Source organism: Juglans regia, chromosome 14 (genome assembly GCF_001411555.2).
Source record: "Juglans regia cultivar Chandler chromosome 14, Walnut 2.0, whole genome shotgun sequence".
Lineage (NCBI taxonomy): Eukaryota > Viridiplantae > Streptophyta > Magnoliopsida > Fagales > Juglandaceae > Juglans > Juglans regia.
In genome coordinates this window covers 4,764,287-4,790,313 of record NC_049914.1, presented here as the reverse complement: position 1 = coordinate 4,790,313, position 26,027 = coordinate 4,764,287, and the positions used below count along the sequence as shown (strand labels likewise).

At 36.3% G+C, this 26,027-nt stretch overlaps 2 protein-coding genes across 3 annotated transcripts; both read right to left on the bottom strand.

Moving 5' to 3' along the window:
• Nucleotides 1-7,249: 7,249 nt before the first annotated feature.
• Nucleotides 7,250-9,765, bottom strand: LOC108982420 (U-box domain-containing protein 9-like). The gene is made up of 2 exons (XM_035685482.1): nt 9,231-9,765; nt 7,250-8,583 (listed from the first exon to the last, which is right to left on the bottom strand). Exons 1-2 carry the CDS (start codon nt 9,516-9,518, stop codon nt 7,498-7,500), a joined length of 1,374 nt encoding a protein of 457 aa, XP_035541375.1. The 5' UTR covers nt 9,519-9,765; the 3' UTR covers nt 7,250-7,497.
• A 10,579-nt stretch (nt 9,766-20,344) lies between these two features.
• On the bottom strand, nt 20,345-25,582 carry LOC109008508 (recQ-mediated genome instability protein 1). Of its 2 annotated transcripts, none has more exons than XM_018988621.2 (9): nt 25,017-25,582; nt 24,596-24,766; nt 24,239-24,384; nt 23,559-23,695; nt 22,686-23,026; nt 21,944-22,054; nt 21,732-21,860; nt 20,897-21,535; nt 20,345-20,705 (listed from the first exon to the last, which is right to left on the bottom strand). In XM_018988621.2, exons 1-8 carry the CDS (start codon nt 25,536-25,538, stop codon nt 21,368-21,370), a joined length of 1,725 nt encoding a protein of 574 aa, XP_018844166.2. In that variant the 5' UTR covers nt 25,539-25,582; the 3' UTR covers nt 20,345-20,705; nt 20,897-21,367. The 2 variants fall into 2 exon arrangements, with proteins under 2 accessions (XP_018844166.2, XP_018844167.2); XM_018988622.2 differs by having other exon boundaries at nt 20,345-20,638.
• Between the last annotated feature and the right edge of the window lie 445 nt (nt 25,583-26,027).

Below are 26,027 nucleotides of genomic sequence, written 5' to 3'. Positions count from 1 at the left end.
AAAAATTTTCATACGTTGTGTGTATTTGAATACACGAGGAAAAGTCTCAATATAGTCCTCCCACTTAGCATGCATTCTAGTCAACAACTTACCTTATCCCTTCAAGTGTGTCAATGACTCATGTTCTTCAAAGAAAGGTTGGGTAGGAATTGTCGCACCTAGTACAAAATCAATGTAGTGCTCTATCTCTCTATTAGGTGACAATCCACTAAACACACCGTTAGGAATCATGACATTTATCCCTACAACAAAGAAACAACAACATTAGATAAAAAGTCGTTAAATTCGTTAGTATGAAAGCTTGCCTTAGCATAAAAACTCACTGTTGTCTTTCTATTTCTCTCTGCAATGTCTCTTTCTTTTTCCTCTTGTGGCTCCACTCTTTTCTCTTGACTCTCAACCACCTCTCTATTTTCTTTTTCACTCTCTCTTTCTTTTGATGTTTCGGCCTCATTATCTTTTTTCCTCTCACTCTCTTTGTCCTTTTCACTCTCTTTTTTTCTTTCACTCTCCTCTTTTTTTTTAACTCTTTGCCTCACAATTATTTTTCAACTCATTCCCTTTTTTTCTTGAGGTTTCAGCCTCACCCTTATATTTTCTCTTAGGTGGTTCGGTCTTCCCCTTTGTTACATCTTGACATTTTTGTCCCACTTTGATTTTCAAAAAGTACTAGAAACCGAAATATACCTTGATGTACCCTTTCTTTTTAGCCATCTCTCCACCTTCATAGCCATGTGCACCATGTCCTCTACCTCCACATAATGTTGCAACTCAACTACATTGGATATCTCTCTATTCAGCCCACTCAGAAATCTTGTCATTGTGGCCTCTCGATCCTCTACTACATTAGCCCGAATCATAGCCACATTCATCTCCTTATGGTAATCCTCTACACTCATAGACTCTTGTGTAAGATTTTGTAGTTTTTGGTAGAGGTCTCTATAGTAGTGGCTAGGTACAAATCTCAGCCTCATGATAGCTTTCAACTCTCTCCATGTTTCTACAGGCCTCTCAAGATTCCTCCCTTCTATTGGTTACTAATTGATCCCACCAAACAATCGCATAATCAGTGAACTCAATTACAGCCAACTTCACCTTCTTCTCCTCAGAGTAATTATGACAATCAAACACCAACTCTATTCTTTTCTCTCACTCTAAATAAACTTCAGGGTTAGTTCTACCTTAGAATGATGGTATTTTCATTTTGATGCTCCTAAGGTTCTTATCTACTCCATCTCGACCCCTTGAGTTTGCCCTAAGTCTTCTTCCACACCTAACTCCTCTATGTTTACCCAATTTAACTTCAAATGTTAGGACTTCCTCATTCTCACCATATTCTCCATTCTCATACCCATTCTTAATACTAGGCTCACGTCGCATCCTATCTCTCCCACCTTGCAGATTTCTAATCACTGCTTCTTGATGATTCATACTATCCCTCACTTCCCCCAACATCAAGTTCAACCGCTCAAACTGTTGTTGCATGGTTAGCAACACAAATGATGAGTTATCTGTCATCCCCTTTGGTGAAGAGTCACTCATATGAGACATCATAATGTACTGTACAAAAAAAATGTTAGTGAAAAACCTCACACACTCACTTACGTGTTTAAACACGAATAATGGCACTCCACTCGTATTTCACTCTTAATTGGCTTTTTTCCGATAATAGTCTTACACTTTCTTGCCTTTTACTTCAAGAGTTTTCTCACTCAAGTTCTTTAAGAACTAATTGAACTCAATTAAAACAAAACAATATTGTTTAATCCCAACTAGTAATTAGGTCCAAGAAACAAGAACAAGAAAAACACAGAAAGAATGAAAAAGAAAACCGACACGTGAATCAATGAAATTATACGAATGAAACAATAACTATAAGACAAGATGCCGACTAGAATAATGTATGTAGCCCCTTTGATGATAAGGCTCAAGAAAAATTTCAGATTTTTTTTTTCTAGATGATTTTTTTTTTCTAGGCAATTTTTTTTTCTTGTCTTTTCACCAACTGATAAGATCACAATCAAGAATAAGCAATTGAGAAAACCCTAACAATAACTCAAAAACCCTAGGACAAGTGATACACGGAAGCCCCTAGAACAAGAGATTTCAGCCAACACAAACCCTAGAACAATAAAATTCAGCAACCCTAACAATAGTGAAGAAATCTGAAAGTCACTTCTATATTTGTTTTTCTTTTTTTTTTCTTTTTTGTAATCAATCATAGAAAAATGAAGTCCTAGAATTAAATATGCAAGAAATAAAAGATAGAATAAGACCTGATTGAAAACCTTGCTCTGAATACCAAATGATATGAACCCGTGGGAATAGAATCCCTAGAACCCACAATCAATTTGAAAACTCTCAAAGAAAATCAAAATCAAGTCAATGGATGGAGAATCTAAACCTGATGAGAACTCGTTTCAAGAACCTAGATTATATTAAAATCTAGACCCATTGAAGAACCGGTTTCAAAAACCCAGATTACAAAGAAGGAACGTCACAAATGTTTTGATTTACTTTTGATAAGTTCAAAAGTTCAATTAAGAGTAAGAGGAAATAAACTCAACTCACAATGAATTAATTCATCAAATTTCATAAACTTATTAAAATGAGGCTACAAAGAGTATTTAAAGCAAAACCTAATCAAACTCTAGCCAAAACCCTTTTACCCAAAATACCCCTGGATGATCAGTGTCGCGACTCCAGTAACACTACAGTAACCTCATGAAACCCTAGTTCTTAAAAATTAACTTTCCAAATAAGCTCTTGGCTAAAATATAAGGTTTTCCCAAAAACCCTAGTTTATAAGAAATATTAACTTTTCCAACATGGCCTTGAATAGGTGCCCTCCTTAAGTCCTTCTGATAATAAATCTAATTACTCTAAACTAATCAAATAAGTCTTTTAAATGAATTAAAAAAGTTGAAAGCCTTCAAGTGCCCAAAGTCTTTAAGTCATGTTGTCGCCTTTTTTCATAGCTTGTATCAAATGAACCAAAACTGGATCTTCATCCTTCAAGCTCATCTTAAATGTTGAGCTCTTGCTAGACTCGTCCCAAGTGGATTGCATCGCCTCATTGATCTTCTTGGCTCTTGATCTTGTGATTGACTCATCTGGAACTTGCAAAAGATTTTTAAGACTAGGCCCACTTTAGTTCTCATCACCTATTTTTCATTTTGTGCATTATATGTTAACTAAGGAGTCTAATTTTGTCATTAATTTATTTTTCTAATTGATAGCATACCAAGTAATGAATGGCGACGATGATCACTACTTGCATAATTTTTTTTAGTCTAATTACCAGGGCGATCGAGATGGATCGAGCGAGTTTTCATATTAATTTATAACCGATGACAAAATGAAGCAAAAAATCTAACTATGTAGAAGAGATCATGATAAACTACACTTGCATTGTTGTAAAGGATGATGACGAATTGAAATGGTAGTTCTAACTTGGAGATCAAGGAATATGCCACATTTACTTACATAACAAGAGATTTTATTTAGAAAACATATATTTGCAACTGTGAATTGTGCAACCATCGTATAATCGCTTTGAAAAAAATAAATAAAACATGGGACCACATGAAAAAAAATTAATTTTTAAAAATTGGATCACACTCTTCTTCAAAGCGATTAATCTTCACGGTTGTACGTAGAATTACTCTTTTATTTATGAAAATATGCTCAATTAAGGGTTACAAAAGTATCAAAAAACTAAGCTTATAAGAAATATATAATTATATTCTATACTAATTGCAAGTACTCAATGACGAAACTTGCATGGATAGTCCTCCTGATCAATTAAGAAATAAGATTTCAATCAAGTTATGGCCCTATGGGGAAGTTGAGCTGCCAAATAAAAATAGATCTCGTGTGTGTCCAGTTTCTCCATAATTAGCCAGCCCATCAACAAATTTATAATTTGATTTTCTATAAACATGTTTTTAACTCCATATGCTTGTGATCATGCAGTACTAGTACGTACTCTTAATATATTTGTCCAAATTAAAGTTCAAAATATAGCCTAGGAAATAACATCTAATTTTGTTTATTACTAATTTTATAATGTTTGAGTCGTACTGAGTAAATTATCTTTTACTTAATTAGCACTACGAGTTCTATTGCTTTTAACCATTTTCAAGTCTACTTACAGGCCCGGGTAGATTCGATCCCTTCCATTAATTACTATATAAATATATATATATATATATATATATATTTCTTGGTTTTCTTTTTTCAATTTTTTTTATTATTCCTTTTGTTTTATATATATATATTCTATTTATAGTTTAATTCAAACAGTTAAATTGACAATGTTTTCGTATTGTCAAAGGATCCCAGCATTCAACTGATCATGAGATGCAGTCGATGGCACACCAAATATTTATCTACATGAAGCTTGAGTATGAAGTGTTCATGAGCTCGATATCGGAGATGAATGATCAAATTAATCGGGATAGAAAGTGGTATTGCGCAAGCAATCTTCAGTGCTGTGAAAGCTGTTAACTTGGTTGATTTTATTTTTGGGAAGATTGCGAAGGAAAAACGAGAGCTTTTGTACCGGGTCCGAGATGGCAAAAGAAGAAACATACTTATGTCTGCTGTCCAACATCGACAAGCTGAAATCTTTGGAATGATATGCCGTTTAAAAAAGGCGACAGCTACATTACTACCAACTCGAGATAATCACGGCAATAACATATTACATGTAGCAGGGACGTTAACAGAATTCTCTCCACTACTTGAGGATATCACAGGTGCAGCTTTGAAGATGCAAACAGAAGTACAGTGGTTTAAGGTCAGCACTCCCTCTTCAATTATATTTCTGTGGAATACTGCATCCATGCATGCATGCTCTCTTTACTCATGCACTGCATGCATGTTACAAAAATTCTAAGATACTTTCAGAAAGAGAAATTAGATGGAACATGATATATATCATGATGAGATATATTAGAGATTTGGGCCTACACTAGTTTGCAACTTCGCTACTTCTTTAAAAATAAACTACCAAGTTATAATTGAGTTCACAAATGCATAAAGAAAGGAAAACCTAATTAATTAGCCTAAAATGTGTACCTGAAGGAGAAAAAGCATAAAAAACGCTAGCTAGTGATAATATGAGTAATGTTAAATACATTCTTAGGATGCACAACCACCATACAATCTTTTGAAAAAAGAGTATAATTCATTATTTTATTTTTTATGTGGATCTCGTATTTACTTTATTTTTCAATGAGATTGCATGACATTTACACCCTTTACGATTGCAAAATCATTTCTCTATATATATAGATAGTCCAACATCAGGGGCACTAAGGACTTGTTTGGAAAAAATCTTCATCTCAAAACTCTCTTTTCATCTCATCTCATCTCACCTCATTCCCAAACATCACTCAAATACAAATATTTTCAAACTACTCATTACAACTTTCCAAAACTTTCAAATAAAAAATAATTCAACATTTTCAAATCTTCAAACAAAAATAATATTAAAAAACTATATTCTAACAATATTTTTTATTCAATTTTTTCTCTGATCTTCTCTTTTCCAAAATCCCTTAAACATTAACTAAATTTATCTCACTATTATTTACAAATTACCTTATTAGTATTCACAAATTTTTTATTTCATCTTACTGTTCAAGCTTGTCCTAATATTAAGTTCTTTTCATCCACATACTGCAAGTGTATATTTCTGCAACATATTAATTAATGGCAACCATTGGTGTTAGGAGGACTTACTTTTTCTCAGTTAATGTCATCTTTTGTCGCCATGCATGCATAAGGTTCGGTCAAATTGTCAGTCTTTCAAATATTAATGAGAGATTTTACAACTTCCACTATTTTGGTTTATTTCTTTCTTAAATTTTGTGTATGATCAAATTAGGAGGTGGAGAGCTTATGCAACCCCATGTTTAGTAACGAAAGAAACTATATATGCCGGTTTGAGTCCTGAACAAGTGTTCATGCATACCCATAAAGAGTTGATGAAAGAGGGAGAGCGATGCAGGATGAAGGAGACGGCAAGTTCTTGTACAGTGATAGGCGCTCTCATTATATTGATCAATCCAAACCGACTTTTAAGCTAGCTAGCTCGCTTGCGTTTGTGGTATATTTTGTAACGTGTCTTTTCTTTCCTCATATTCGTTACTGTCCAGATTTATTTTTATGGGATTGTTCCAAAATTTTAAACAATATTTTTAATACTTCTCTTCACTTATAAAATTAAATAAGAGCTGCTATATCTTATCTTTTTTCATTATACTTCATTTACAAACAAATACAAATATTTTATTCAGAGTAATAATAGGTACAAGTCTTAAATAGATAAATTCTATATAAAATTTTTATAAAAAAAATAAGTTTCACTAATAAAAAAATAATTTTTCTTTTATATTTTTTTAGATGGAGTACATTTTTTTTACAAAAATTTATAAGAAACTTGTTTACTTAAATTTATTCAAATTATTTTTCTTTCAAAAATGAACTTTTCATGATTACTCTCCCGTTAATTAATGTAATCATTAAATATTATTTGATTTCAGGACTCGGTAAAACAAATAATATATGATTTGTGACTGAACTAATCATCAAATCTGTTTCATACTGCGTTGTTTAACAGATGGTTTAACTCCTTGAGTAAGTAAATTACTTATAACGTAATTGATTCCCTCTCCCTTTATCCTCTCTTTACCTTTCATTTTAAACACGCTTTAATTTTTTTTTTAGTCTTTACCGACAATCGGTCGCTCTATTATCACGTCATCAACCACCATAGTTTCAGAAGTTCAGATTGACAAAAAAAAAGGGTGGATTATTAATCTATAGAGTAGGCTAGGGATGTTTTATTTCTACATCCACCATTATTATATTGCTTTTACACCTCTCAATTTCACACAAATGGGACCCATACGTGAGAAAAAGAGGAATCTCAACTGTTGAAGCTGCAAGTGGAGGTGGTAGGGCAGCAAGAATTAACATAAATTGTCATGGGAAAAAATGAAGAGAGAAAAGAAGAAAGAGTACCTGCTAGAAAACCAGCGTACAATTACAACCACGCACCCAAGTGCCTAACAAAAATTACAACCACCCGAGTGGTGAATCGTATGCTCTGTTCTTGGACTTTTCTAGGGTGGGGTGGAAAGGGAGATCAAAACATGTACCAAATGAACTATTTGGAGTCACCATGACCAGAAAAGGAAGAAGAAAGGGCAAAACAAGACAAACAAGAGAGAGCACAACCTAAACAAAAGAAAAAGACGATTATATATATCATAAAGCTTCTTTTGTATTATTCACATATATGGCAGAACCACGGTAACCAACTCTTGAACCTGAAATAAAATCTCCGGAGAGAACAAGAATGTACAAAAGGGAATTGAGAATGACCACAAATTAGGCCTGGGGGGGTGCATTGGAGATCATGAGAGCTGGAAATAGGCGCAGAATTTACAGGGAATTGAGTTCTGCAGTGATGCACAACAAAGCTCATCATGAAGTATGCACGATATTAACAATCCTGTTCAGCCTCTCAAGAATGCCGCTAGCCTTCCTCTTGGCTCTTGAAGTTCCATTCTCAGCAAGCTCCGAGATAGTTCCATGGGTGTTCTCCTCTTCTCTCATTTCCTTCCAATTGGTTCGATCCTTCAAACAGATACTGTGGAGGATTGCAATGCAATTTTCCTTGTTACGAGCACAAGTACTCTCTCTAATTATGCTAAGCAAGCAAGGAACAGCTCCAAGTTCTCCCATTTCTTCAATGGCCTTTTGATGACTTGAGAGCATCGCGAGGATGGATAACAACTCATCCACAAAAATGCGGTGCGTGATCTTCTTCAGAATCACTCTCACTGCACCATCCCGCACAGCTCTTGCCTTGTTCTCACTGATCATGCATAGGGTAAAGATTGCTGAAGCAACATCTTTCATAGCTTTCGGATGTCCTTCCTCTAATAGGTCAATGAGTGGTTTCAGGGCACCAGATGTTCCAATAAGCACCTTGTTTGAATCAAGAGCTGACAAAGTGAAAAGGGCTGCTGCAGCGTTGGTCCTTGTCTCAATGGTTCCTGATCTCAATGCTTCCATAAGTAGAGAAATCGCCGTTGGGGTTTCAGCTACAAGCTTTTTGTTGTTGTCATGAATTGAGAGATTCAAGAGTGTTGTGATAACATCTTCTAGGAGATCCGAGTGAATACCATTTTGAAGCCTGCTTTCAGAAAGTGGATTGAGCAATTGGGGAATGGCATCGAAAGACTCTCCAAAGAGTGCCCGGAACGAGGGCATCCTCTTTGTCAACAGCCGAAGCTCCCTGGCCGCTTGTTTTTGTTCAGAGAGTGTTGAAGACATCTTCTCCAGCAAAGAAAGAAAATGTTCACGATCTGATTCTGTTACCGCTTCCTCGCTAACATGGTAAACAGGATCCGACAATTCAATACCCCGGCTCTTGCACCATTGAGATATCATCCCTCGTATCAAGTAGTTTGGGGTAAGAATGGTGTGCGAGAGAACATGTTGGGTTACAGGGCATGTCCGGTTGCCTGCTTTTAACCATTTCTGAATGAAAGCTCTATCATATGTCTGCACAACGCATACAAGCAAATTGAAACAAATTAACAAAAACCGAACAACACATTAACTCTGAAGTAGGGATTGACAAAGGATGCCAATACATGAATCAATTCTCCATAATGATTTCCTCAGTACTTATCCGTGAAGGGTGATCAGATTCATCATTATGAGATACTGAACTCATACAGCCAAAACACAGGAGGATGACAGTATAGATAGGGGTACAAATGTCAAAACCCCTTCAGCGGAAGTACATACAACAAAAGTACTTCCATATTTGTAATTCGAACAGTCACCAGAAATAGAAATTTACGGTAGTAGTTCCTCAGCCAATAAAAAGGCAACACAAAGAATCCAAAATGCAGAAATTAAACGAGGATTTAAATGGGCCCATGAAGAACCCAGAAAGAGTAATATGTTTGAATTAAATAAAATGAAGAAGAAAAACCATACCCTCCGTTCGGTTGCCGACTAAACAGGATGAAATAAAAGAAGATAAAAGAAAAAACTTGAATGTTGAAATTTAGCTGTTTGTGTTAATTTTGTTTGAAAACAATTCAACCCCCATAAACATGAAAAGAAAATAAAACACTAGGAGTTCATTAGTTTTCTCGGAAAACAAACAGAGTAAAGAAGAAATTCTGATTTATACCCACCTGCCCTGTACCAACAATAACAGGATCTCTCATCAACTCCTTGGACAAGGGGCACCGAAACTCCTCGGGACAGGACAGCGTCTCGAGGAGCTTCAACGAGGGCGACCGCTTCCCCCTCAGCTTCAATTCCTTCAAAGCACAAAGCTTCTCCTTGGCCCAATCAATGGTTTCGACGCTGTAATCCTCGTCATCTACAATAGCCCGCACCAGTCTCTGCAGCTCTCTCTTCAACTCCGTAGCCTTCGCCATCACCGTGGGATCAGATTCAAAAACTCCCGGGTTCTCCATCGGATCACAAAAACCAGAGCCGTGGGTTGAAAGTTAATATGGCTCACATGGAAAGTTTTCTCGGGGTGGCTAAGCAGAGAATGAGATAGGAAATGGGATGCTCTGTTCCATTCTCCTCTCTCTCTCTCAGCTGTTTTTTCGGTACTCAGCAACAATCTATGAACCAAAATGGGGTTTTGAGGTTTCCTTTCCGCAACTTATCCTTCAAGTTTCACTTTGACATTGTTTGGAAAACCTTTGCCACGTCAAACATGCATGAACTCAATTAAAATTAAAGGGCACTCAGAAATCCAGATTTCAAATTGTTTTCATACAATTATATCCTTGTATTTTACTAATTTCATTCGAATTTCAAGGTTTATTGTTTAATAAAAATAAGAGACATAATAATTAAATTGTATAGAACTTATGTGGCACATGTGATTCTATAAGAAATATCTTCTTTTCTAACTATTTTATTTGGACACAAATTTTAAAAGAGTTTTAAATCACACAATTACATTTTCTTTTACTTAAATTTGTCAAAATTTTAATGATAAAATTTAAAAGGCAGTGGTATTTGAGAAAATGAGATTTCTTGATAAAAATAATTTTATAATTTAATAAAAAAATTATTAAATTTTTTTTATCTAAAATATTTCTTTTTTAAAAACAATTTAAGTAAAACAAAAAGTACCGACAAAGAAAAAATTAGGAACAGAGAGTGACATGTTTAGAATGAAGTAAGGGTGGGGTGGGACCCATAAAGGTCCATGATGTACACAATCACGGAATCTAATCCCAAAACAACAGGCACTACGCGTGGCTAAAACTTGCTTCGTACGCGCGCACACAGAGAGAGAGAGAGATGTATCAATTTCAAATCATATTAAAAAGAGAACTGAGTGACTGAGTGGAGAGTTGAGTTTTCCACCATGATTTTCTTTTCAACTTTTTTTTTTTTTTTGCTGAATTTAATTTAGCGCATTAAAAAATGTTGAAAAATATAAATAGTAACTCAAATGTGACTCCTTCTTCTTTTTTTTGTTATGAATATATAGTTATTCTAGAACTATTAAGTCTATCATTATCCATTTTAATTTACAGGATCTGTCGCAGGTGGCATTTAAATTCAGGACGTGTTCTGTGGGCTACATAGAAATAAGTGTAGACACAAAGAAGTGTAGACACGTGTCCGGTACTCGCTCAGGGTGTGTGACATGGCGGCAAAAGAAGAATAGAGAGAGAAAAGTTTAATTAATGAATTAGGTGATTGACCGCAATCGCATTGCCGGGTGGTCTCTGCCAAATTTTCAGCTTCTTTATTTACATGCATTGTCCACAAAAACACCACAAACAAAGTTTCAACACAATCATATTTAAAAATAATGAAACTTTTTTTATATGTTATTTAATAAGAATACTCTACATTGAAAATACAGTTATGTCAAAAATCATAAAAATAATTGTATATATATATATATATTTCTAGGCAAAATTTAACTCTGGGATCCAGTTGAGAACTTAAAAGGGACGCTCATAAAATATATTTCTTGTATTATTTATTTTATTTATTAAGTCTATATATGAATTTTTCACAAAAAAATATATATATATGTTAAAGTAACTTAATGTAATATATTATATATATTTTACAATAAAATAAATATTATAATATAATGAATTTTAGAAAGAATTTATCTTTTCATTTTCAGCCAAGAATTAAGATGCTATATACCTTTTAGGTATGGACCCAAAAGTTGCATAAACTACAACCACTTGCATTCAATTGATAAAAAAAGGTAATGAATCTACTAAGTTATTGCTATTTCTAAAGTTACCTACCAAGATAATAACTACACTGTTGTTAGATTCAAAGACATGATCATGCACCCATCACCGCTACCCAATCTTTCAAATATCTTTAAACATAAAAAAAAGGGGGTTATAGGGGTATTTTCTGTAATTTAGAAAAGATAAAGTTGAAGAAGAAAGACATGACACCCAAAATTGGTTGAAAATATGAAACTGAACCAGTCTTATTGAGGAAGGTTGGATATAAAAGTCAAACCTCCTACTGTATGTTGATTGCAGTTCCACACCTACCCCTATATAACTATCTCTTTTTCGTCTCTTTCCTAATTGTGTATGTGAATGTGTATATATACTGATCGATGGAGGATGATGGCATGCTACCCAATGCAAGTTTGCTGGGAAAGAAAGAAAAAATAAAAGAAAATGATATATAGCCTCTTTAAATTTAATTTATTGGTCAGATATTTTAATTTTTTTTTTCAATCGTTAAAAAAATTATTATTAATTAAATTATGTATTTTTTTATGATTATTAAAAATAAAAACTACATAGGGGCACGTCCTGCTGTACATGTTGGACGCCCTAGCATTGTCCAAAAATAAATCATTCACTTCATAGAGCATGCACCCTATATAATGTTTTTGCAATAAAATTCCACTTATAAAATTTTTAAATTTAAATATTTTATAAATTAAGTTTTATCGTATTAAGAGCATTGAATATATATATATATATATTCCATGCCAATTTGCAAATAAAATTCCATTACTTTATAATAATTGTGTTTACATTGATTTCGATCACATCACCCAAAAAAAGAAGGAAGTAGTTGGAACTGAGCTACATACATATATAACATTGAAACAATGTCGCTAACCAGTACGTACACATCTGGATATCCCTCACAAACTAATACTTCAAACTCAATTATGATGGTGACCATCCGAGGAAACTATTCCATGTTATTTTGCTGTATGATCTATAGGGATATAATGCATGCCTTATCCATCCATGTGCATTACAGAGAAATATGTCCAACTTTGGTCCCCCCCCCAACATTCGGCCTCTGATCCAATGCCTGCCCCTCTTTAATTAGTTGTATTCAAAACAAACAAAGCTGGACAATAATTAGTTCTCGTTTGAATACAGAAATATTTTCAATCTATCTCATCTTATCGTTATAATTTTTTTAAACTCTCATATAAAATATAATAAATAATTCAATATTTTTAAATCTTAAAATAATAATAATATTAAAAAATAATATTCTATCAATATTTTATTTAATTTATTTAAAATTATCTCATCTCATTATCCAAACGAACTTATAGTGGAATAGAGTGAGTGATTTTTCACAATGAATATAATAAATTCACCCAACAAAACTGCTTTCACAAAAATAATTTTGAAGAGACTCTTTAGCTGTTTTCCTGGTTACCAAACCATATTAGCATGTACTATAGAATCAATTAATAGGTCTATAAAATAACTTAAAATAAAAGAATGGATCAAGAAGAATGTTCAATGAGAGGATCATCATTTATCAGTTTTTGTTCTATTCTTGTGTGGATGTTATAAGATCGATGCAAACAAATATAATAGTCGACATAAAATAAACGTATAGTAAAAATAGGACCCAAGCTGTACCCTCAACATGGATCCATCACTCTCTGGCATTAGTGGTATGAGGTGGAGTCGGGGTCCTCTTTTACCCACAAGCCTAATGCCAACTGGGTATTTCCTGTCCATACGTGCATGGAATGTGGCAAGTGATGCTACGTGTCTTGCTCTGGGTCTCACTCTTCTTTCGTCGTTTTGCGTGATGCATAATACAGCCACAGAGGGAAGGGGGGACCGTCAATGATTTTGAGGTGAAAATACATCATAATTGGCATGTGACTAAATTATATTATATATTATATAGACTGAGTTGTTTTCTTCTCTGGGGAGTATCGTTTATCTACAACTTGTATATGATCCTCGGTTATTAATTGTATAGTTTATTTACATAACGCTAATATAAAATTGATTCCAAAATATCTATTATCTACATGGCATTTTAACTTGCCTTGTTATTTATTTATAGAGGTTGTCTATATATAGTTCTCAAAAGACTGTTTATACAAGTTTATATAATTATATTTTTTTTAAAAAAATTAAATTATAATAATATTCTTTTTAAAATGATATTTTTTTCTCTTTTATCCTCATTTATTAATGGAATTGTACACGCAATACCTCACTCAAGACTGTAAATAGAATTTCTTTTATTTATATACTCAACCACATCATCCTGTTTGATGCTTCAACAATGGTCTAAAGAATATTCTGACAAGAGAAATTATAGTTATAGTCGTGAGTGTGCAAGCATCATGTAATTATTTTAAAAAAATAAATAAATAAATACGAGACTCACATGAAAAAATAATAATTTTTAATAGTAGATCTTACTTTTTTTTAAAATAACTGTATGACATTTATGTATTCTACAATTGTATCTAACATGACTCTCCCAATAATATTCAATCAAAGCACAAAAAATATTGTCGAGGAGAATTTGATGCGGTGGAAACGTGTGATAATTTTCTCCTCAGAATAGCCCAACCACGATTCAAAGGGTGGTCTGTTAACTTTCAATAGGAGTTGCCTCGTAAAGGACAATAAACTATATATGATTTTAGAGACGAAGACAGAATTTAATGTATGAGTGTCGGAATTTGCTTTGAGGGCTGGAAATTGGAATTAGACCAAAAACTTGAAATGGAAGGTTTTTGGGAGTCGCCATCAGAAAAAATTTGATAAACACCTCCAAATCACTCTAGAAAGATAAAATAAAAGCACATGGACCTTGGCGTGCTTGGGCTCCACTCAAGCATTAGTGCAACAAGTGATTCTATTTCTCTTGGCTTGGTGCTTAATTTTCAATTAATACCCTGCCCCAAGTTACAATCAATTAATTTTTTTACTGAATCAATAAGCTTGTCTACTGTAATTGAAAAAAAAAAACTCTCTCCTAGGGTTTGTCTTTTCTGAGGAGTATGTCAATCGCCGGGACCCTCAAGGGTCCCTTGGCACCATCTAAGCCACAATCATTTGCGGATATGGTCTCTCAAACCCCGCTTCCATTACATGAAGTGGATGTCTCTCTGCGTGCCCCGAAATCCATTGGAGCTTTTCGAAGGAGGAATTGGAGTGATCTGCACAGCCTTTTCGGTTTTCTTTGGTATTGAAATTTCTTCGCCAGCTTCCATCCCTGGATGTGATCCGCGTTTATTCGTAAACGGTGGGGGCTTGTTTCACAACCTGTCGTCTCTAGCATATGGACTTCACACCATGTTTTTCATAGATTTGCTAAAGAGGAGGGGTTTCTGTAAAGCCTTCGCTCAGGAGGCCTGTGATATCGAATGTACGCCATATTGTTTATTTAAATGGACTACTGAATTTTCTGAAAAGAAGGAACCATCCTTGGTCCCTGTTTGGGTGGTTGTTCCTGATTTGCCTCCCAATTTCTACCATGAGGCTTTGCTTCGGAATCTTGTTCTGCCGATTGGAAAATATTTACAAAGTGATAATAGCACGAGGTGCGCCACTCGGATAGATTGAGCAAGATTATGTATTGAGATGGATGCAGCGCTGAAACCGATTGAAGGGTTTTGGATTGGTATTCCTGGGCTCCTTTAAGTCATTATCAGACTATGATATATGAGACTCTGCCAGCGTATTGTTGTGCTTGTAATATGCAAGGGCATAATTCCAGTACGTGTAAAAAGGCAGAGAAAGATCCTAGAAATGGTGAAATGGAGAAGCAGAGGCCTGGAAATGGTGGGCGACGATGGGAGAAGAAAGTCTCTACGATAAGGGATGTTGCAAATATTGAGAAGCCTGTGCAGGATGAGGTGGCGGGGGATTTGGAAATTAATCCAAAATTGGAGGTGCAAAATGTGGTTATTACAAGTCATGAGATTGGAGAGGGCTCTGAGTTGAAGGTTAATGATGTTGCTCTTATTGGAGGCATAGTAGTTTAAGGAGATATGGATTTGGTAGGAAAGAATTTGTATTCGGATAAGGAAGGTGTGCAAAAGGGTGACATTATTCTGATCGAAGAAATAGAAGAGGGAGAATTAGAGCAAGCAAATGCAAAGTTATATGAGACGGTTCAAGTCAGTCAACTAGGTGGGGATGATCAAATGGCTGATGAACGTGGCTGCCCAAGGGCAGAGTTGGTGGCTGGTTCCCCTATTCTGTTGCAGGTTGATGGTGATCCTGTATTGCCATTTAATTTAGATGTCCTTCAAGTTGCACAGGACGATCAGCAGGTGGGAGGTTCACATGTAGTTGTTATAGACGGAATGGAAGCACATGCAAACACACAGGATGGAGATTTGTTACCTTCTAAGGTAATGCATTCTCTCTCAGATTTTGAAAGTTTGAATGACTTAGTACATCTTCAAAAAGAACATGATGTTTATTCAGATAACAAGTGGACAAGAGAAAATAAAGAATGGGAGGTGGGAACTAAAAAGAGGAGTTATAATATTAGGGTCAAGAGCAGGCCCTTAAAATTGGATTTATGAATCCTGTAATGTATTGGAATTTAAGGGGGCATGGTACCTCTAGAAAACAGTTGTTAAAGATGATAAAGAGTTATAACCCGAGTGTGGTAGATATTGCTGAACCGTTTATTAGTGAGCATTGTATGTTTCGACTTCAACAACGTATGGATTTTGGGGGATGTATTTCTAATGATGGAGCTGGAAGGAAGTTATGAGTGCTGTGGAAGATCAATGTGAGTGTAGTTGTGACTTGTATAACGGGTCAAAGTATTACACTATTGGTTAAAGAGAGAGAAAAGCAAGTTTTTACAACTTTTGTTTATGCTAAGTGCTCGTATCTAGATCGTAGAAGGCTTTGGGAAGATTTGAGCAGTTTGCGAATTGGTAACACATCTTGGATCATCATGGGTGATTTTAACATCATTTGTAATGATGGTGAGAGGATTGGAGTGAGACCTAGACTGGCTATTGCTATAGGGGAATTTAATGATTTCATTGATGCGGTGGGGTTGGTTGAAGTGAATTCTGAAGGTAATATGATGTTATGGTGTAATGGGCAGCAAGGTAGAGCTCGAAGTTGGGCAAGACTGGATCGTACTTTGGTAAATTCTACTTTTTTGCTATAATTTCCAAGCGTGTTGCTTACCTACTTGCCTAGACAAAGTTCAGATCATTTGTCATTGGTGGTTACTATGGAGTAAAGAGATCAGCCATATGGGTTTATTCCTTTTAAATTCCAGTACATGTGGACTTCTCATGAGTTATTTCATGATTGTGTGTGTGATGCTTGGGGTAAGGACCAGTTTGGTCATGGTATGGTTAGGCTGGCTCAAAAATTAAAGTTTTTAAAAGGGGTGTTGAGGAGATGGAATAAAGAAGTGTTCGGTTGGACAAGTTCTCATATTCAACGGCTTGAAGAGAGAATATCTAGTTTGGAAGAACAACTTCAGGTTGGGTTCTCTAAAGATGTTGAACTTGATTTGATGGCTTCGAAGTCAGTGTTGCTTACATGGGTTAGTAGGGAAAAGACTTATCTTGCTCAACAAGCCAAAAAAAAAATGGCTTGATAAGGGGGAAGGAAATTCTTAATTTTCCCGTGCTTTGTCTTCTAAAAATCATAGGGTGGTAAGGGAGATGAAAGAGGTGAAAATAGATGGTTGAAGTTCTGGAAGAGATTCATTTGGGAGCTATTGAATATTTTCAGAATTTTTTGGCAACTTCTCTGTCTCAAACTGTACCTGATTTATCTTGTATTGTTGATACTGTGGTGAGTTCTTTGGATAATCGGCAAATTCTTGAGCTTCGTACAATCCAAGAGATAAAAGCGACTATTTTTTCCATTCCTATTGATAGTAGTCTGAGCCCAGATGGATTTGGCTCGGGATTCTATAAATCTTGTTGGGAGATTGTCTTTGCAGATGTGGTAACTGTTGTTCACGATTTCTTTAGAGGTAACCCCCTTCCCAGATTGTTTTCTTCTTATTATTTGGTTTTGATTACAAATGTGGAGAACCTAAAAGATTTTGATAAATTTCGACTCATAAGTCTTTGTTCAATTTTTTTATAAAATTTGTACAAAGATTTTAGTGGGTTGATTATCTTTTTTGCTTCCTCGGATTGTTTCTCAAAAGCAATGAGCTTTTATTCCAAGGAGAAGCATCTTCGAGAATATTAGCTTGACACAAGAAATGGTCCAATCTATTAATAAGCCTTTCAAAGGTTGGAATGTTGTTCTGAAAATTGACATGGTTAAGGCGTACGATAGTGTTGACTGGAAATTCCTAATTCATGTCTTGTTAGCTTTTGATTTTTCTAAGCAAGTTTGTAGTCTTGTTTGGCATTGCATTTCCTGCCCTTTGTTTTTTGTGGTAATGAATGGTACTCCAAAAGGTTTTTTCCAAGGGGTCGTGGTCTGAGACAAAGTGATCATATCTCCCATTATCTTTTTATTATTGTGGAAGGAATTCTTTCAAGATTGTTGAAGAATAAATTTCAAGAAGACAAAATAAGGGCATTTTATCATTCTAGAGAATCTCCTCTTATCTCTCATCTATTGTACGTGAATGACATTCTGATCTTTTCGAATGCTAATAAAGGTTCTCTTCGAGCCATTTCTAAGACATTTGAGGTATATGAAGCTTGGTCTAGACAAATGGTGAGTAAAGAAAAATCTTCAAAGATTTTTTCTAATTATATTTCCTCTTCAAGGCGTGGGGAGCTCTTAGGAATCATGGATTTCTCATAAGGTTCTCTGCCTTTCAAGTATATGGGGGTATCTATCATTGCGGGTAGTTTAAAGGCTGCTCATTTTGAGGATTTGGTTAGGAAGGTCCAAAAGAAAATTGGAGATTGGTCGGCTCGATTGTTGTCTAGTGGAGCAAGATTACTGCTTATTCGGCATGTGCTTATTAGTATTCCCATACATATTCTTTACATCTTGCAAGTTCCTAAATCAGTCATAGCAACTATCACTAAATGCTTTAGTGATTTTTTCTGGGGTTATAAGGATGGGAAGCCAAAAAAATATTGGAGAGATTGAGATAAAATGTGTAAGCCGGTAGAGGAAGGCGGTATCGAGGTACAGGTTCTACAGGATACTCAAAAAGCTCTACGTATGAAATTTGCATGGAGATTATTAACAGAAAATTATCTGTGGTCCAGGTTTTTTAAAGCAAAATATGTGAAAAATGATCATGTTTCCTTGATTAATCCGAATAAAGGAAGTCGGTTTTGGAAGTTGGTGTTAAGGAGTGTTCCGTCCATTTTTTAGAATTCAAAGTGGCGACCGAAAGAGGGTTTGATATCCTTTTGGTTTGATAAGTGGATGGGAGAGGAGGCTCTTGGGAAGGTGATGCTGATTATTGGTTGTCCGGGTCTGAAATTGAAAGAATGTAGACTAAATGGTGGTTGGAACATATATCTTTTGATTAGTCTTGTTGGACATCAAAAGGCTAGTGAAAATTTTCAATTCTTGAGTCGCCAAAAAGAGGGAGTGGACCTGCTTGTTTGGACGGCTAAGAAGGATGTGATCTTTACAACAAAAAGTGCTTTGGAGGTGGTAAGGATCAAATCTCCTAAGATTAATTGGGCTCAATGGATTTGGCATCCAAGTCTTCCCAAAAATATTGGTACAACTATGTGGAAAAGTGTTAACAATGTCTTAAATGTGGATGATCGCATTTGATGTACATGTATCCCTATTGCATCAAAGTCTAACTGTTGTGAAAAAAAAAAGATATGAGGATCTTAATCATGTATTGGCTATGGGTGAGGTGGCCAAGGTAGTATGGGAGATATGTGCTAAACATGTAGGGATGCCTTGGAGACAGTTTCAAAGCTGGTATGAAGTGGTGCAAGATTGGTTTAATAAAGCTTTCAAGTCCACTACAAAGGGTCAGTTAATCGGTATAATCCCATCTGTAGTCACTTGGCAATTGTGGCTTAGAAGATGCAGTGTACGAATGGAAGGAATATGTATAAATACAGAGGAAATATGGAGACATATAAAATACTAGATTGTGAAAAACTCAAGGCTGTAAAACCGTTGAGTTCAAGGGATGAAGAAATTCTTGAGGATCTGAATATTCCTTATAAGGCCCCAAAGGTGAAACCTGTTCTGTTTGTTGTTTGGCAGAGACCACGTACGGGTTGGTATAAATTAAATGTTGACGAGAGCAGTCAAGGGAATCCTGGTATGGCAGGTGTTAGAAGGGTGGTTAGAGATGAATCGGGAGGATGATTTCAGCGTTTGCAACTTTCATTGGACACGACACAAACACAATTGTTATGTTTTTATCTCTTTTACATGGTCTCAGAGTTATTCACCAAAAACATATTACTAAAAGGGAGATAGAAATTAATTCTCAGGTGGTTTATTAATTGGATCAACTCATCATCTTGTGGTGTTTGGCATCTTCATGAATTCTGGGAGGAGCTTATGGTTCTTTTACAGCAAGTTACCTTCAGTTTGTGGCATATTTATAGGCAAGGAAATTCAGCGGCTTATCTTCTTGCGCGGTTGGGATCTCAGGGGGTTAGTAATAGCTGGGAGTCCTTGGCATCAATACCTCATTTATTGAGAGGTGTTCTTCATACTGACAGACTTGGTTTACCTCAGATTAGATAAGTTGGCTAAGTCTTGTGTTGAACGTTTTGGCTGATTTTTTCCACGTTGAGTCATTGTTTTATTTGTTATTGGAGTATTGGTTTTTATGGTTGTTTGGCATTCTTAGACTTATGTAGTTGTTGGTTTTCCTCCATCTTAAGTGAAGGTTTGAATAAAATCTAGGGGTACCATCCCCTTTTGGAGAAAAAAAAAAAAAGTCAGAATATTTTTACACTCTTCTCGTAATAGTGGTTTTTTTAATGTCGTTTGGCACCTGAGATACCAGAGTTGTGTAAATGCCTGGACCTGGAACTTCAGTAAGAGATACGCCTAGTATCAATCTGACTGGCTCAATTCTCAAAGAATCAGACTAGCCCTGGATCTGGAAGTAGGGTTCAATTTCCCCCAGCTCGAGGCCACAAGAGATGACCAGCATGCATGTTCGTAGTAGGTCGAGTAATGTAAATACATGAAAACGACACTTATGTCGGCACATAATTCATTAAGACTATGGGAGTAGTCAGGTATAAGACCATAAATATATCACATTAGAAAAATTTCATGGCGGATTGTCCACAGTAGTAGCTTCATCACATAAAAACTACATTTTTTATGCTTTACCATTGAAGGGACGTACACTGCAGATGGAAGGTTGCCAGCTCCTGATCCTGCAGAAATATAAAATCTGCTAGATGATGATAATATAATAAAAGAGGCTCTGGGGACTTGAGGTACCTGGAAACAAGGATTAATGGAAGCAGGGTTTAGAGACAAACCGAGCAGCCGGGGGGGTGGTGGGGGGGGGGGGAAAATTAGCTAATTTTGATGCACTAGCATAAATGATCACACAGAGCGAATGAGTACAATACTCCTTTCAATGTTAGGAATTCAGCTTAGAAGATTGGAGAAAAAGATGGAACAAATACCTGGGTTGCAATTCACTTCAGTAGAGGTAAGAGAAGTCTACAGCTCCTCCGAGAATTCTCCAATATGTAATTTTCAATAGCTGATTGGCTTTTCTTTTGCCCTCTTAACATCATCTACTTCAACACCAATAGACTGGTGGCTTTCCTTAAAACTAGGAGGACTTTATCAGTCCAATGATGTTTCTTGAAGTTCAGCCAACACCAAATGGTGCACTCCAGTTCCCCCAGCAATCTAAAGGATGATGTAGTTTGACGTAGAGTAAATTGCCATAAGACGTCAGTTTGTCCTATCAGCTCAAACGGAGATATCAACAACATGATGTAGAAATTGCTTCCTCAATTCAAGTTTCTCATCTCCTTCCAAAATGCTTGCCAAACACAGCTTATGACCCAAGTTGCACCGCATGATCGCCACCCTTGTCAACTTGACAGCCTAATTTATTCCCAGAGAGTGGTAAACCACATAGCCAATTAAGGGGACACATCAATAGGATCCAAGGGGAAAAGTCGCGGTGTTTGAGCAGAAAGGGACTTTAGTCGTCTGAGTAGCAACCACGCATCAGATTCAGGACAGCCCTGGCTCATCTCAAGAGAAATTGGGAGGGGAGAGGTTTTATTCATCTCTATAAGCATTGTTCCCTGGGATAAAACACTCAGCATCAAAAGTGATTGATTAATGAACAAATCTTCCAAACCAATCCTTTCAGATCAAAAAGGATAATAATATTTCAGAAAAGTATTCAATTTAAGAAACAGGCCTATGGATCTTTCAGCTAAACTCAAAGAAACAGACACGAATAAAAGATCAAACAAAAAAAAAGGATGAAAATACAACCTCAAAGTTTGCCAAGAAGATCTGGAACTGCCTGAGTGTCTCCTTCATGTCACTCACTATTTTCTTGTCAGGAGAAGAAAGAGCGGCAGTGACCTCTTCTGGAGAATGACCTATTCCTTTATGTACAACCTGAAGCGAACAAACAAATGATCATCGGCTCAAGATCCTACAAGCTCATATCGTGAACAGATCAAGGTCCAATTTAAACTCACATTGTGATCAATAAGAATCTCAGCAATAAGGCTACCATCATCAACATATGCCCGAAGCTCATACTTTGTCCGCTGCTTATATTGGAATCCCTTTACACCAGTCAAAAAGCACTGCAAAATTTGTGTTCAAGTTTCAGAGATATATAACAACAAAGGGGTGTGTATATATGACTTTAAAAAATAGAAGCGATTTACATTCCAAAGCAATGACAGATATGATGTTAAAGTTTGGCACATGTAATCATGACATGGGCAGTTTGGTGATGATGTTAGCATAATGCTCTCATAAAGGGTTCCTTCATTGTTGCAAACCGTTGTGAGGATGTTACAACATTTCTATGATTGACACTCAATTCATGATAAACAAAGAGGAAAGTTCAACACTCAACTTGCAGAGGGAGTACCTAAATAATCCTAAACGATATGGTTATTCAAAAGTAGTTGGTTCCTCTAAAACAAGCAAAGACTAGAAGATTAATTCATATAATAATCTCTTAGAACATCTACACTCAACAGCATGAAGTATGGTTGGGAACGGCAAAAAGAAACAACATAAAGATAAGTATGGTCTTTGAAAATCTTTACGATATAGACTTTTCAATAATTATATTGCATTATCTATACCAAGTAAAGTGGAGCTGAACTTAATCTGACTAGCAATGTTTTAAAGGCTCAAGGCTTCAATTTAAAGGGAAAAACCTATGCGGTTATATTATCTAATCAATAACAAAGCAATATGTACCTTAATTTTTCCCTGAACAGAATGTGATTTCTCCTTCATTGCTGACAACTTGGCTGACAAACTAGATAAGTAAGTGAATGGGATTTCCTGGTCTCCAGATAGTATGAGGGGGTGGTCTACCTCATCAACCATATGAATATCCTCGACCTCCGAAACGATATGGGGGGATGGGTTAGGCACGGTATTTGTCCTGCTAACAGGAGCAGCATCTATATGCATGTCCTCAAATCCCATAATAACAGAAGGTGATGTGTTAGGAGCAGCATTTTCTATGGTAGAAGCAGCAGACTCTCTTGTAGTCCTTTGGCTGGTATTAGTGCAAGATGGAATCGCAGTAACACCTACAGAACCCAAAGTCAGCTGACAAATGATAGTGCAATACAGGAATATCACAATCGCTGATTTGACGATGAAGAACTCCTGTATGTCCAGATTCCAAAACTTCTTCTACGTTTACAAGTCTGGCACATAATGATTACTGATAAACAATACATACGTCAAATGCACTACAATTACAGCTTCCAGCCTATATGTCTTGAAGATGGAAGTTACTACCGGCACAACACCCCACTCCTTTGCCAAAAAACAAGGTGATAGGAAGGAGAAATACTTACAAAAAGATAAAACTCCAACTTTAAATTTCTAAAACTCAGGGAAACTACCAAGGTTCCTCTTGACACTCTTCATGGACTGAAACTTCTACTTGAGATTTAAGGAAGGAGAAAAAGATGAAACAAAAGGAGAAGGAAAGGAGAAATCCAGAACTTTGACTAAGTGTCTATATATACCAAATCAGTATTTGTGAAGCCCAAATTGTTCAGAGTTGGAGCCTACTTTTGCCCTTGCATCCCAAAAAATAAAAAAAGGGGTTACCTTGGTTATTTGCTGGAAAGGGAGTTCCATCTTGTAACATGGAACTATTGTTTTGCCCGGCAGCATTAACACCATTTGGTGGCCATGCAGCAAGAGTTGCTCTAGTTGCTAAAGTGGGAACAGATCCTGTCCTCGTCCTGCATTAGAATAGTGAAAACAAAGGTGAGATGATCAAGCAACTACATAAACAATATAAACAGCTGGATTTGAAGTGACCCTCTGAAGATCCAGAATCATCGAATGTATCAGACCAATTTGAACTGATAACGAATGGAATTTTACCAACATAGATTATGAACTAGCAGTCCAGCACGGAAGGATACTTCGTAGAAGTTCCAGCTGCAAAAGTCTCTGGAAATTTAAACATACTTTCTACTTACCAAATTATCTTTTCTTTATGAATAAGTCTGACGACAGATTTTCCCTCTTGCATGAGACTCATATACATTTATTGGGGGGAGGGGGGGGGGGATTTCCAAAAATTGCTATGGAGAGTTGCACCAATGCAATCAAAAGAGGAGGATGCAAAAGATTTTTACACACTACTACAGCTTTAGTTGAAACAGATATATTTTAGATCAATGACGGGATAAGGAAAAGATGTCAATGACAAAGAAAGCATTGCAATCGAGTACAAGGAATTGTAATTTAAAGATGCATCCTTGGCACACAACATATACCTTTTCCCCCTTGGTGGCTTATTTACTTCATCCACAAGACGCTTGCGTGCTGCTTCTAACTCCTCAACCAATCCCCCTAGAACTTCAAAAGCCTCAGGGACAAGCATTAAAAGTCCATGACGTACATGTAGATTACAGACGATAACCTACGTGTAAGAAAAATGGTCTTTCCAGGACATCATTAAATCTTAACAGGCAAGAAAGATATAGCAGATATTTCTCCCGGATTTTACTTGGAAAATGAAAATGTTCAATCGACAAGTAAGAGAAAATCAGATAGTGAACCACGAAGAAATTGGTTATGAAAACAATACGAAGATAACAAGTACAGGAACAAAAGGAATAAAGAAAGACAACCTTCTGTCCAGCTGGAGAAAAAACTTCAAGAGCTTGAATAGGCCTGTATTCCATGGCGAACACACGTTGAACACCATCCGTCATGGATAACTTGAGACACCTTTTGGTCCCGGGAGGTGTTTCATGATACCTCCCTCTGAGTGGACAACTGATATTAACTATCTCATCAACCTGCAAATCAGGAACTTCATATGAGAAAAATTTTGGATTCGAGACCACCTTATATAAGTTTAAGAAGAATGATTTAATCGAGACCACAAGTTATCGATCCATTGAAGCGTCAAAGGCAGAGAATAACCCAAACTAACGTGACAATTTCAGGAATTAAACAATTAAATCCCACCGGTGACCTCAAGTAATAGCATCCATATGGAAGCTCACTTATTGATTGTTAGTTTCATAATTTAAGTTGAAATGTGACCTGCAATACGTATGGCCCCGGCAGATCGACGAGGTGCATTAAATCCACATTCTGAGGAAGTACACCGTCCCCACAGTAGTTCATATCCGAAACAAGAAACCGCTCGAAGCAAAGCTTGGACTTCGCCCCGACGTCGAGGCTCGAGAATCCAGGCACGGAGGTCTGGAGCGCGTTCAAACAAGCACCCAGCCACTCTGTCTTCAACCTCAGCCCGAGCCTTCCAAGAAAATCCCCAATCGAACAACCCGAGCCCTCGCCCGCGACGGAAGAACTCGAAGCAGGAGTCGCCGGAGGCGGTTGTGCGGAGTGTTCGGAATTCGTCGCCGCCGGAGGATGAGAGTACCGGGAGAGGTCTTCGTGGACGTCAATGAGGTCGTCGTCGGAGATTTCGATGGGTTCAGAAAGATATATATTCGGATTCGGATCAGAGTTTTCGTTTTCAGGTTCTTCTTGTAGTTGTTGTTGAAGATTGTCGTCTTCTTCGTCGTCGGAGCAGCTTAGTCTGAGACGTCGTCTCGGCATTTCTCTTTCGGGATTTGGGGGGTTTTGGCCCTTTTGGGGTTTTTTTTTTTTTTGGGGGGGGGGGTTTATGTTTCCCTCAGCCTTTTAAGTTTTGGCGCGGGGTTTGGGGTCGCTGTGGAGGGAAATTGGCGACGATGAGGAACACGCACTCGGCGCGTTGTATCAAAACGACACTTATGGTTCTCAACCAGACCCTCGTAGCCTCGACTTGGGGAAAGCCTTTTGGGCTTAAATCAGGGTGCAGCCATTGATTAATGGGTGTTTGCCTAATGGGCTTGGTCGGAAACTTTATTTTTTAAACTATGTTATTCATCATCCTCACATACTACACATTATGTTTATTTTTATTTTTTTATTTTTTTATTTTTTTTAAACTAATTAAGTTCTTCTATTCATCATCCATAAACTATATATTTGGTAAGAAAAATTTTTAAGAAAAATTATATTCATCATCTCCACACACCATACATAATTTTTTATTTTTCTCTT